This window comes from Pleurodeles waltl, chromosome 2_1, assembly GCF_031143425.1.
Source record: "Pleurodeles waltl isolate 20211129_DDA chromosome 2_1, aPleWal1.hap1.20221129, whole genome shotgun sequence".
NCBI lineage: Eukaryota > Metazoa > Chordata > Amphibia > Caudata > Salamandridae > Pleurodeles > Pleurodeles waltl.
Genome location: NC_090438.1, coordinates 84025435 through 84038325, shown reverse-complemented (window position 1 = coordinate 84038325; position 12891 = coordinate 84025435). Strand labels below are relative to the sequence as shown.

General features: G+C 44.0%; 1 protein-coding gene across 2 annotated transcripts in view; it reads right to left on the bottom strand.

Moving 5' to 3' along the window:
• LOC138261372 (heat shock factor protein 3-like) overlaps window positions 1-12891 on the bottom strand; it is a 271372-nt gene that overhangs the window by 190584 nt on the left and 67897 nt on the right. For both annotated transcript variants that reach the window (XM_069210255.1, XM_069210265.1), the window contains exons 4-6: window positions 10689-10813; window positions 8355-8430; window positions 7047-7108 (exon numbers count right to left, since the gene is read on the bottom strand). In XM_069210255.1, coding sequence (XP_069066356.1) covers window positions 7047-7108; window positions 8355-8430; window positions 10689-10813 — 263 coding nt within the window. The remainder of the gene's footprint in view (window positions 1-7046; window positions 7109-8354; window positions 8431-10688; window positions 10814-12891) is intronic.

The following is a 12891-nucleotide window of genomic DNA, read 5'->3' as shown; positions in this document are numbered from 1 at the left end:
CCTTGCACTGGAGAGGGGCTAAATACACCCAGACTCCTATACACAAAGCTTCCTACGTCTGCTTTGCTAGACCGACACATGAGATTCACACAGGGGGGTGCACAGCCTATGCTTTGTCTAGGTTAGCTGAACCATGTGGCATCCCTGTGAAATAGACTCCTTTCATACCTATCACTCACTGTGGTCGTCTTCGAATAGACTGCTAATTGGCTCTGTTAAATCATCTCCAAAGCAAACATCTCTACACTGGGTGACCTTTTTCACAACCATGAATTCAAACAATACAGGAAGTACTTGGGGAACACACAACACTCTCATGGACATCATTACAAATGGCACAATTAGTCAAGCCATCTGCAAGCTCGATACCACCTTTTCCCAAAAAGACGTCGAACTAGCAGGTATTGTCCTTCCTCTTGTGAACTCTGTGCCCCATTAAACTTGTATAGCGCTTATACTCAGCAGTATTGTCCCTAATGGGCCAGGAATCAACCCAAGCACAACAACAATGGCACAGAACTTAGATATTGATGTCACGGATTTCGCCGTCAGAAGACTGGAGAGGTCGCTCCCAACAGTAGATCTAGGCTAATTCATTATAAGTTTCTGCAGCGAGTGCATCTCATCACCAAAATTAGAGCTAAGTGTGTACACACTGGGGACATTAGATGTAAAATATGTGGGGCAAGGGACGCAGACTTCAATCATTTAGCACGGAACTATCCAAAGGTAACTAGCTTGGGACCACGTCTTGCAGGCTGTGGAAGCAATGATTCAACTATAAGCTCCGCTGTTCTACTAAATTTCAGGATTGGCCAAGGACATGACTATGTGAAGAAATGTCAAATACTTACTCTTCTACTCTTCCTAGCACTTCAAGAATGTGAGAATTTTCTGAACTGCTCCAGATCTACCTGCGTACTTCGGCTGCTAACTGAAGGCCATACTCCCGCACTGCCCTCTCCACTTGAGAATGACGAGGAAGCATTTGTACTGTGTTGCTGCTATTTTCTTGCATTTGTCCCTAACAAAAGAAATGTTGCTTAAGTATGGTTGAGTCATGGCTACTGTCAATTTGACCTTTTTGGCTCTGTAGAACGGATGTATATTGGATTGTCTGCCATGTCTGACGTATTACCCTCTTCGTTTTCCTGCTCAGATCCATCTGCCTTGTACGTACAGACCTGCCTCCTCTCATGGTCGATTCAGACGATTTTTCCAGGGCCACTTCATTACCAGGAACTCTAAAAGGTAAAATCTTATCTTCAGGAGGGTCTGACCTATTTGGAGACTGCGCCGCTGACGGAAGACACAAAGAAGGATATGCAAAGGTGGCTGTCACTCGTGGAGGTGTGGACCAAAAAGCAATCTCTGTATCCAAACGCAGACATTATCGTTAAGTCGTATATTAGGAAAAGTGGCTGGAGCACCAGGTGAGGAGACTTTCCCACAGAATGAAAGGGGGCGCTGCAAGGCACGGTCCGTCGCAGTGCAGTGTTGGACCAAGGAGAAGGTGACATTTTCTGTCCTCAAGATGGACAACATCTCAGTAGTGCGCTACATCAAGCACCTCTGAGAATCAAAATCAAAGACCCTTTCAGACCTGTAAAAACCTTTTGGCATTTCTTCTAGACAAATCTCAATCATGGCTTAATATCTTCCCAGAAAGGACAACAATACAGTGGATTGGCACTTTGATGCATTCGCAAGATAGGAGCCTGTAGAAGCTACTAGAAAAGAGACTGTATCCGTAACCTTTGTTTCCAAGGAAGAGATTGTAATAGAGCTGTATTTACATGTTCCAATAGCCATGCAATGTAATTACTAAGTTGTTTTATAAAATTAATGTCTGCAGTTACCATCAAGCTTACAGCTTTTCAACACTGACCTGCCATGTTCCCTCCCTTGCCCAATAAGGAATTTTATTTTCTGCGCAGAGGCCGAAAAAAGACTATTAATGACTGCTTACATTTTACTGCATTGTATTGTGCCTTTTTATGTGTTGTTTTCACGTATTTTTGATTTTTATCTCAGCTACCGGTATCGATCATCGGCCTCTGTCATCCTACTTTATCACAAGTTTTTTTTGCTGTCTCCACTCACTGTTTTACCACTGATTTTACGTTTCGACATGATTCTAATGAAGACGTTATTCACCTTTGTTAACTCTTTTCTGGTGGATACTGTATCTAACTGCAGATTTTTCCCCTTGTGAATATCTCCAGGTGCCTGTCTGGGTCCGGAAAATTCAAAGCAGTGTTCCTGTGTGCCGGCAGGTGGCACCCTGTGACTCTGCATCGATTACTGTTTTTTTTAAAGTGACAAACGTAGGTGCATGCAAGCGCCACCCATGTGCACCGATACAGGTTTTCTTCATGAACTCTTCTGCATACTCAGACGCAAAGCCTATCAAAAGATTGAACAAGCCAGTGTCAGATTTCTAGACTGTGATCTTTTACGACAGAACCAAGCAGCGGGAGGGAGTTGAGGAAAATTAAGTTGGCTAGAATATTCACAAGAAAAAGCAGTAACGGAAGTAAGTAACGTGTTCTTCTGATGGACACTTCTAACCACAGAGTCCTCAACTTGTGAGCAGATACCAAATAAGTACCTTACAAGGTGGTATGTTTGGGGAATGGTCCAAACTGAAATGTCCATCAGGACTGAGTGGGCAAAAGGCTCATCTTGACGGACTTGGCCGACAAAGCAGTAGGGCTTAGTGAACGTGTGCACAGATACCAAAGCAGCTGCCTGACAAATATCCAGGGTGAACACTGCATGTGCCAATGCAGTGGCAGCACATTTGGCTATGGTGGAATGAGCCCACAGGCCTCTTGTTGGCTTCTTCTTAGCCAATACATAGCAGATCATAATGCAAAAGGACTATCCATTACAAAATGGACTGCTTCTGCACCAGCCTGCCATTCATTGCCCCACAAAATCCCATGCCAAGCTTATCGCCCACGGGATGTTCCTTAGTACAATCAATGTAGAAACACAAGCAATCTCTTGGGATCCAGACAATTGTGTCTTTTCTCTTACTTGGAGGGATGAGGTGGATCAAAGAAGATGGCAGAGCAATAGCTTGTCCAACATGAAAAGGTGTAGCCATCTTCGTTAGGAATGCAGTTCAAGTCCTTAGCACTAGTTTGTCTGGGAAGAAGGTGGTTTAAGGCGGGTCTGAAAGGGACGTAAAGTTCTTAACCAGGAAGTCTGTTTTAGGGTGTACAGATGCAATGAACTCTGCATTGGTTTGAAAAGAGAACACATTAGAAAGGTAAGGAGTAAAAGTCAAGTCCCACTGTGGCATTACTAATGTTGTTGGCGGAAACATAGCATGCAAACCTTTTATACACTTCCTCAACCAATAATTTGAAGAAGGACTGCTTGTCTGGCAAATGTAAAAAGACACAAAGATCCAAAAGGTACGTAACCTTTAAGTGTCCACAGAGCAATGCCCTGGTGGGCTAAAAACAAAGCAAACACCACCACATCTGACAGCTTCGTCGGCAATGGGTTTAACTGCTGAGTATCACACCATATCCCAAACTTGTCCCAGAGCTTGAATTTATAGATTTTGTGGAAGGGTGCCTGACTGCCAGGATGAAATCAGTGACATCACGAGACAGATCAAAAGAACTCAACTGCTATCACTCAATTCCTGTACCTGGAGATGCAGACTTAGCAAGCTCAGGTGCAAGACCCTGCCCTGCTGCAGCAGAAGGAGGGCAGATGCTCAGGCACAGAATCTCCGGTACCACACTCTCCTGGAACAATCAGATGCCACTAGGATGTCTTGGGCCTGGTCATTCCTGCCCGCCTTCAGGGCTCTGGGCAGGGGGGAAGGGATTCAAGAGTCGTGAGATCAATATCATGAAGAATGAGTCTCAGACAGAGTGTTCTGCGTGTAAAAGTGATGACATTGTGCACCGTCAGCAGTGGCAAATTGATCTAGGTAGGGTTCTACCCAATGCTGGAAGATGCCCAGTGGCACCTACAGATGCATGCGCCATTTATAATCTACTAGGCATTTCCGATCGAAGTCGTCTACCTCAGTCTTTAAACATTCGGCAAAACTCCCGATGAACTGACCAACTCTAGAGGCATGGCACAAGACGCTGGACCCCCAGCCCGCCCTGCTTGTTTCAGTACCACATAGTAATGGTATTGTCCACAGGAATCTGCACCAGCCACCCTTTGATGGTGGCCAGGAAGGCCTTTAGTGCCATGCAAAATGCCTTCAACTCCAGAGGCAAGTGGAGAGGTCTACTGCTGGTCCAACGGAGGATGAGCAGCCACCACTGCAGATCTCTTGCAGTCTTCTGGATGCAATCAGATAGGTTCTCTTGGTGTTGGCCAACTGGCATTAAGTCTAACTGCAAAGCTTGCATGTGCCATGTGCTTTGGTTGGCAAGAAGAATACAGATGACTAGTAGGCCTAGACACATCAGAGCCATCCTCACTGAGATCCAGGACATAGGAGGCTGGTTTGAGGCGTCTAGACGGTGCAGAGGGCGAACCCACCAGTGGTAACCTGACTGGATATCCTTGGGGCCAGTAGGAGAGCCAGCGGGAACTGGAAATATGCCTAAGATGCACAGCACAGCCTCATGAAAGGCTTTGACTTGCTGCAAGCTCACCGATGGGCCTGGAAGCTCTGAGTGCATCGGAATCAAAGACGGAATTTTGTTTTTTTCTTTGCCAAACCTGAAGACTTGGAAGGTGATAAAGTTCAGCCAGAGGAACAACTTCGGTAGCAAGAGAAGGACCATAAGCTGGTCTGCACTCTTGATTTCAGGTGAGATTAGTACCTGTACACTATTTGCCACAAAGCTTGCCTCACAATCTCAAATGGGTTTCGGGTTCATCTGGGTGCAGTTGTCACAAACCTTGGAATCATTTGAGAAACCCAAGCACCAAAGGCACAACTTGTGGGGGATCTCTCTCAGATAGCTCTTTTTGACAGTCCCTACAAGGCTTAAACCCTGTAATTTCGGAGGTGATTTCCCATCCCCATTGGGGAAAAACTGAAGGAAAAAATTCTCTTCACAAGTGAAGGAGAGGAACTCTGAATCCTCCAAAAAGTCTGGAGGCGTGGAAAGAAAGGAACAGCCATCAGTGTGCATGTGGGGCACTTATATGCAGCTCCTTGCATCACTTCCTGAGCAGAATGGATTCCGTGTGGAGTCGCACAGTGCCACTTGCCAGTGCGCAGGAGCCCCATTTTGAATTTTCAGGATCCAGGCTGGGGCCTGGGGATATTCACAAGGTGTGGAATCTGATTAGGTGTGTCAATTAGAAAAGCTAATCAATAAATTCAATCCTTGGGGTTGGCCATTGCTGTGTAGTGTTGTTTATATCTCCACCGTTTTCCCAGTTACATCTGAGTAGTAAGCCTTCAGAATCAAGAATATAGTCTTTAATTCAAAGACAAATTAATTGTTTGACTGCCTCCTATTTTGTTCACTGGCTTTCAATCTTAAGCTTCCAATGTGTGCAATTCATTCTGTGTGTGATTGATCATTGGTAATCGTCACTGATGGAACTGGGTCTAAGAAATGTTGGTGCTTCATTATGTTTTCTGAGACAATCACGTCAATTACTTTTTTAATTTTCTTCTAACAATTGTGCGATATTCACAAACCCCTGATCACTGTGACCACTGCCATGAAAGGAATTCTTGTGCAAGCCTCAAATGCAGTCTCGCAAATCGTAACGGAAGGATGCATGGTATCAATATGCCCAATATCTTCATGACTGTGTTCACTGTCAAGGACTGATGTCTGCTACAGACCAACCTATACCTGGAATGCTACAACTCTTCCTAATGAGAAAGGCCATTGTTTTGACCCTGACCAACTCCACCCCAAGCAACTATCTGCTGTGATGGATTTGTGAGAAAGATTTCTTTTTACCCGACTGTGAATCTCACTGAGAACAAAGACTGAATGACTGATTTATACTGTTCTAGTACTGGTGAAGCGAGTTTCTCCATATCAGACAGTTATGAGCTTAGGGCTTTGAAATGACAATGAATACCTCCTTCCCAAACTGGGTTTATTTGTGGTATTCCTAGTTAATTAGGATCTAAAAGTAGGTGTTGGGTATTTTTCATCTAACATTGAACTCTTGTTGGCTTGAACTTAAGTGTTCTGGAAAAATTGAGTAAGACTCTAAGACCCAGTGTCTGTCTTAATGCGAGGTCCTGCTTGGCTTTTTTGCTTTTTAGCATCAACAGGATCTTTTCCGGCATGGACTTGCTAACATCTATTACCCTCGATGCAGACTCTAACATCTAATGCACTCCGCTTTCACTTAGCCTTTTCTGCCTCCTTAACCAAGTCATTATTCTCATCGTTTGAAAACTCCAAATCCTTCATCTACTTTTTCTAGTTTTAACAGCCTTAGAATGAAAGTGTTGACAAGCTCAACACCTTCAGAATTCTTGGGTAGGCATAGGTTATAACCTTTATGGGTTTCCTTTTTGGTCAATTTGCTGTGACAGGTCAAAGTCTAAAGACTCTTGAACATCATCCTCTGCCTTGATGCTGAGGAGAAATTTGGGAATTAGAGTATGTCTCACACCATACTGTCTCCAACCATCCTGTTGGATGAGCAGCATAGGACAAAATAGGTTTCATTTGTCTTTTCAAAACAATCTTGATGTCTCTGTGATCTTGTCATTAATCTCCAGATGCACCACTTTGATAGGATTTTCTCCTTCCTTTTCTCAGCGCAGGGCCAGACTTGAGTCCTCTGATTCAGCAACTTTTCTCCATCGTCAATCTCCGTGTCATCCTTCAAATTCCAACGACATTCAACAAAGAGCTCTCAATATCACTTTCAAACCCACTGGCAAAAAAAAGATTCTGAAGATCAGGGCAACTGACTGAGACATTATGGGCTTACACTAGATGTCATTTTGAGCCATCAAGACCTCTCCTACAACTGACAAAACTAGGTGAGAAATTCAGCATTTCTTCAAACTAGGACATTCTATAATTAACTTATAGATCCCTTAATTAAGGTGACAAGAAGAGTCTTACCTTTTTCTGTTAACACCCACAATGTAGTTTCGCCTCATTAAACTCAAGATAAACTGAAGAATCTGAAAAGATGAAACAAGATTTCAATAGGAGCCACAAATGACAATTACAAAGTAAAATATTGTACTAACAAAGCACAAAAAAGCACAGAGAGGTGGTGCAATATCTCTGATTCAAAAAGAACAAGTGATAGATGGAATGCTGAACAATGTCAAACATTCACCCGCAGTACAGAGATCAAGGTCTAAGTCCATTGTTTTTTTTGCTACCCATGCCAGGGTGATACCCTGAAACCAGTCCTAAGATGCTTGTTCTTCTAGCTTGGCAGTTCGGGCTAGACTGTTCCCATGGGAAACAGGGTCAAGACTGATTTACATATAGCTGGGTCCAAACTGGAGTAGCGTGGTAAGCATAAAAACGATGGAGTAAACCCAGATCTTTGTGGTTCTTGTCACTCTAATAGTGTCAGCTGACTCTGACAGCTGACGAATGCTTCCCTGAAGGGTGAGTCAAAGGCAAGAGTTTCCTCTGAAGTAGAGCCTAGGCCAGGCCACAGTATTTAGAGGCACAGAGTTGGGTGGTGTTGAGGTCAGCACCAAAGCCACAGGACTTGACCTGTCCTTAGGAAGCGATCCAGAGGGTTATGCGGTGATCCTCAAAATGCTGAACATGGCTTGTCAAAAAGCCCCATACTGGCTGGCAGAAGGAGTAGGAACTCTGATTTCATCTTTTTCAGAACTGGAATAGGACCCAATAACAAGGAAGAGACTGGGGTCACGGAACATCCCCGCCAAGCACCAAACTGTCCCAGATGCAGGACCATTTCCAGGAGGAAGAAGAGGACCGGCAATAATGGGACAACAACAGTAACCAAAGTCTGTTAGGAAGTTGAACCATGTATAACCAGATATCATCACATCTGGTTTGGGTGAAGCCACGTCTGACGTTGTGTGGCACCACTTCACAGTGCTAGAAAGCTATTTCTAGGTAAAGGGTTTGCAGATCCAGTCTGGCAACTAGAGCATATTCATAAGATGAAGAATCTGCAGAAAGGAGGATCCATCAGAGATAATATTTAGAGTCTGTTGGGTTTTTAAAACCAAATAATGTAACAAGTTTCCAACAAAACAGACACAGAACAACGTAACTTTAAAGCAATTAAAAGACATTTTGGGAGCAGCATTCCCAGATTAGCCAACATGACTGTCACTTTGTGCAGTTCACCTTTCAAAAACTTTCAAGGGGAATGGTAAGCAGTATACAATAGTGTTTAATTATGACATATCATACTAAATGTTGCCGTCTTACCTTTGACAGCAGCTTCTGCTGCTGGCTGTGCTTCCTCCTCAGTGACGATACTTCTTGCCACAGAGCTTTATTTTCTCTAAGTATTGAAATAAAAAAAAGGCAGAGTCACAAGGGCATTTATTTTTTAAATATTATTCAAAATAAAAATACAAAAAAATAGCATCAAACCACCAAAAAGACAATGTCACCAAATCAGTAACAAGCATTGACAAAGCCAGGAGGGTTTGATGTATGCAAGGCATACTATTGTTTTTGCTAGGTTGTTTGAGTATTTGGGAGTGATTGCTACTAAAAGCGTAAAAAAATAGACAACCCTGGAAAAAAGGTTAATTTATTCTTTTGTAGCATTAATTTTTCAGACTGATTACAGGTCAGAGAGGAGGACCTTAAAAGGTAAACTAGCTTCATTGAGGTTAATCTGGGCACATTAGACCATCTTCAGGTAAGAGCTTAAGACCTAGCTCTTCTGACTGATTAATCTACTGTTCTCAGGCTGCTGGTTTAGTTAGCATTGGGAAGTACAGGTTGAGTAGCCATGCGCACTATAAATGGATTTGGGAAGCGGACAACACATGTCAGAAGGTTGGGGTGACATTTTAAAAGCATCGAGGATAGATTTAGGTAAAGTACCTACTTCAAAGGAATCTGTTGAAAAAACAAGGATGTTGAGGTTTCTACAGAAGATGAATCTGCTCAGTTGAACATTTCAAAACAAGTGCACCCTGTGTACAAGTACTAGTAACTCCTGTGTCCCTAATGATTCCAATTGCTTAATTCATGTATTTTATTCTCAGGGAGAGAGGCAGGAAGTCTTTCTTCCTTACACAGATTTAGAATTACTTTTTAAAGGACAATGAGACTGTTACCCCTTTGCATGACACACTGGAGCTAAAAACAATCTGGTGTTTGTCTCTCTTATATGTTCTGACACATGATGTTTTGCCTTCCCTCTGTACGGGAATGTACCATGCACTTTGCGCAAGGAGGAGTAGAGGGGACTGTACACCACCATCTGATGTATACATTCTGTACAGTTCTTGAAGGCCCAAGTCTTTTGGAGAGGAATAGGACACCCTCATCGAAAAATGTAGCTTCTGACTAAAAAGAAAAAAATTAGGTCTGTCTGAACTGCTGAAAAAAAAACAACCATTTTATTATTACAGGGAGCACCTTTCATGGCTCCTGTGTGACATACCCAGTAGATTAAAGCGGAACTGCCGCTGTAGTCAAATGGCACAACCAAGAGCCTTAAAGGAACTACTGCTATACATAAAATAAATTCCTAATCCGGTTCATACCTGGCGGGGATTCAGAGATGAAAAATCTGCAAGCGTAAGTATCAAGCAGGTGAGTTAAAATCTCTTGTAAAATGTTCGGGGATCATGGCTGAATCTAGTTGTTTACAAAAATTGAGAATAGACATCATTGGCACTAGTAAAATTTATGACTGTACAACTTCTGAAGAGGACCATATTGTTTCAACGATTGTACTGCACAGGAGTTACTACAAAATGTCTCCAATCCAATCCAATCCAATCTGCTGCCTCGATTCTCAGATTCTGCGTCATAGATTGTTCATTAAAAAGTGAGGCGCAAGGAGGTGTTGAAGGTTCTCAGGGACAGATATGACAAATGCCGTTTGTGACATAGCTTTAACATTTTGTAATACGCCAAGAAATTTAGCTTGACGTTTTCCTCCAGTTCTTTCCCTGTCTGCCTTGCTGCGTTAAAGATCAAGATTTTAGGGTGAAATTATTTATACCTAATGCTACAGTTTTAAACATAGAAGGTTACAAAAAGTGATAGATAGATTGCCAATGCTTGAATTAATCTCAGCCACTAGTAATAACTCGGACTACATCCCAGTCCATCGTTATTATGCACACCATGCAACCTTGAGTTGGGCCCAGCCATATGCAAATCCGTCTTGACCATGCTCCAATGGAAATGGGCCAGCCCGAACTGTCAGGCCATGTCCTTCTGAAGTGAAAAACAACCAACACAAGACCGGTTATAGCTTGATTTCGGTGGCACAGTGTGCACGGGATCACGTGCAGGCACACACATCCCACTTCAGGGATTAAACTGATTTATACAAAAAGTGATTGATGGAATGCTTGAATTCCTCTCAGCCAATGGCAATTACTCTGGGCTGCATCCCACTTCATTGTTAGCTTGCATTCCAAGCCACTAGTTTGGACCAAGCCAAATGCAAATCAGTCTTCACCCTGTTCCAATGGGAATAGTCTGGCCCAAACTGCCAGGCCAGGCCCCCCCTGAACTAAAACACAAGCAAATGAGGTTAAAGCAGAAATTAAACATAGAGGAGCCTACCTTTTCATAAGATCAAATTTAGCATCCATGTTGTTTTGCTCATCTCTCATTTCCTGGACTTCTAGAAGCACTTTATGCAAGTCATCATGAGATAGTTTTCCATCCTCTGGTCTCACAGATGACACCTAGCACGTAAAAGTTAAGAGAAGAGGATAAAGTCAGACAACTATGGTGAATCTTCTTAAATGTTAGCGCACTTGTGGAACAGTAAGGTGAAAGTATAAGTACAGGACAAAGTGCAGAATACAGATGTCATAGTCGCCTACCAAATAAGCATTTCAGTCGGAATTAAAGTAATATGTGCAATTCTGTAACAGTTTGAGACAATTTAGATTTGGAAATGGAGTCTCAACTGTCTGAACTACAACTATAAATTAAACTAAATACAGCCCTCTTCTCCAGACTCAAATTGGGCAACTGGTAGAGGGGACCACTCCAGACCTCTACCTGTGATGCAGGATCCACACAGCTCGGGAGGAGAGAAAATCCATGGAACCGGTTGTCGTTGCAGTTGGCGCCTGCGGATGCAGGGAAGTGACTTCTTCACTCCAAGGGAGATTCCTTCTTACGTCTTGTGAAGGCTGAAGACTCATTGCCCTCAGAGGATACACAGCCAGTGAAATGTTGCAGTTGCTTGAATGAGCCGGAGAAACAATGTTGCAGAGCAGAGTCATCGCTGGAGTGGCAGATTGAAAGTTCCTGCAGGGTACACTTGCAGGTCGGGTGGCCAGAAGATGAAGTAAACGATGCAGAGGAGTCCTGCGGGAAACATGCACGTCGAATCTGAAGACCAGTAAGATAGACCCTAAATACCCCAGGAAGGGAGACTGTTTACCTAGCAGTGTGACCACATATAAGGAGGGAGCTGTGATGGCACCTGCTTGACTTGGCCACTAAGATGCTCCCAGGGGCCTCTGCCCACCTTGGATTCAAGGTGGCAGCATCAAGTGGCCACCTGGAGGCGCTCTGTGCACCACCCACTTCCCTTTCCATTGTCTAGTTTCCTGCCAGGGCAGGGACCGGAGCTCCCTGGACTGGTTCCAATCGGATTATACGAGGAGGGCACCATATGTGTCCTTCAAAGCATACCTGTGGCTTGGGGAGGCTATCCCTCCCAAGCCAGGTAACACCTATTTCCAAAAAGGAAATGCCTCCCTCTCCCAAAGGAAATCCTTTGATCTGCCTGTCTCTGCTTGAGATGGCCAAGCAGCAGGAAGGCAGAAACCTGTCTGAGGGGTGGCAGCAGCACGGGCTGCCCAGAAAACTCCAGAAGACTGGTAGGAGCAATACTGGGGAACCTCCAAGGAGTCCCAGGAGGACATGGAATCATACAACCAATACCGGCAACAGTATTGGGGTATGATTCCAACATGTATGATACCAAACATGCCCAGGTTCCGAGTTCCAATTATGTAGCTGGACACAGGAAGTAACCTGTTTCCACTACACGGGTAAAATGACTTCCCTGCACTTGCAAAGTCCAGGAAAATGGAGCTGGAGTTCGTAGGGGCACCTCTGCTCATGCAGGGGTGCCTTAATGCACAGGTACCTGCACCCTGCCCTCTGGGCTAGGAGGGCCTGCCATAGGGATGACTTAGTGACATGGTGCAGTGACCTGTAATAAAAAGTGGCATGCACCTTTTCACGCAGGCTGCAACAGCAGGCCTGCAGACACATTTTGCATGGGCTCCCATGAGTGGCATAATACATGCTGAAGCCCATGGGGAACGCCTGGTACCCCAATGCTCTGGGTACCGATGTACCATATACTAGGAACCTATATGAGGGCACACAAGTATGCCAATTGTGGGGTGTGGCAAGTCTTAAGCAACCAAATTTAGAGGGATAGAGCACAGTCACTGGGGTCCTGGATAGCAGGATCCCAGTGAACAGTCAAAACACACTGACAGCAGGAAAAAAGTGGGGGTAACCATGCCAAAAAGAGGGTACTTTCCCACACAAACAACATCCTAGAGCCATGTATTGTGGTCCACAAGTGGCAACCCAACAGACTAAAGGTCTTTACAATTCAGATTACCCTGACACTGACTCAACGACTTGCACTTCCTGCAGACATCATATTAAGAACTTGCTGCACCATCTACAAGGCCACTCCAGTTGAACTTGAACAATAAATAGCAGAAGCATCACCTGAATAAGAGGTAATGCAGAAAAGGTGCCAGGCGTTCTCCTGCTATACGTT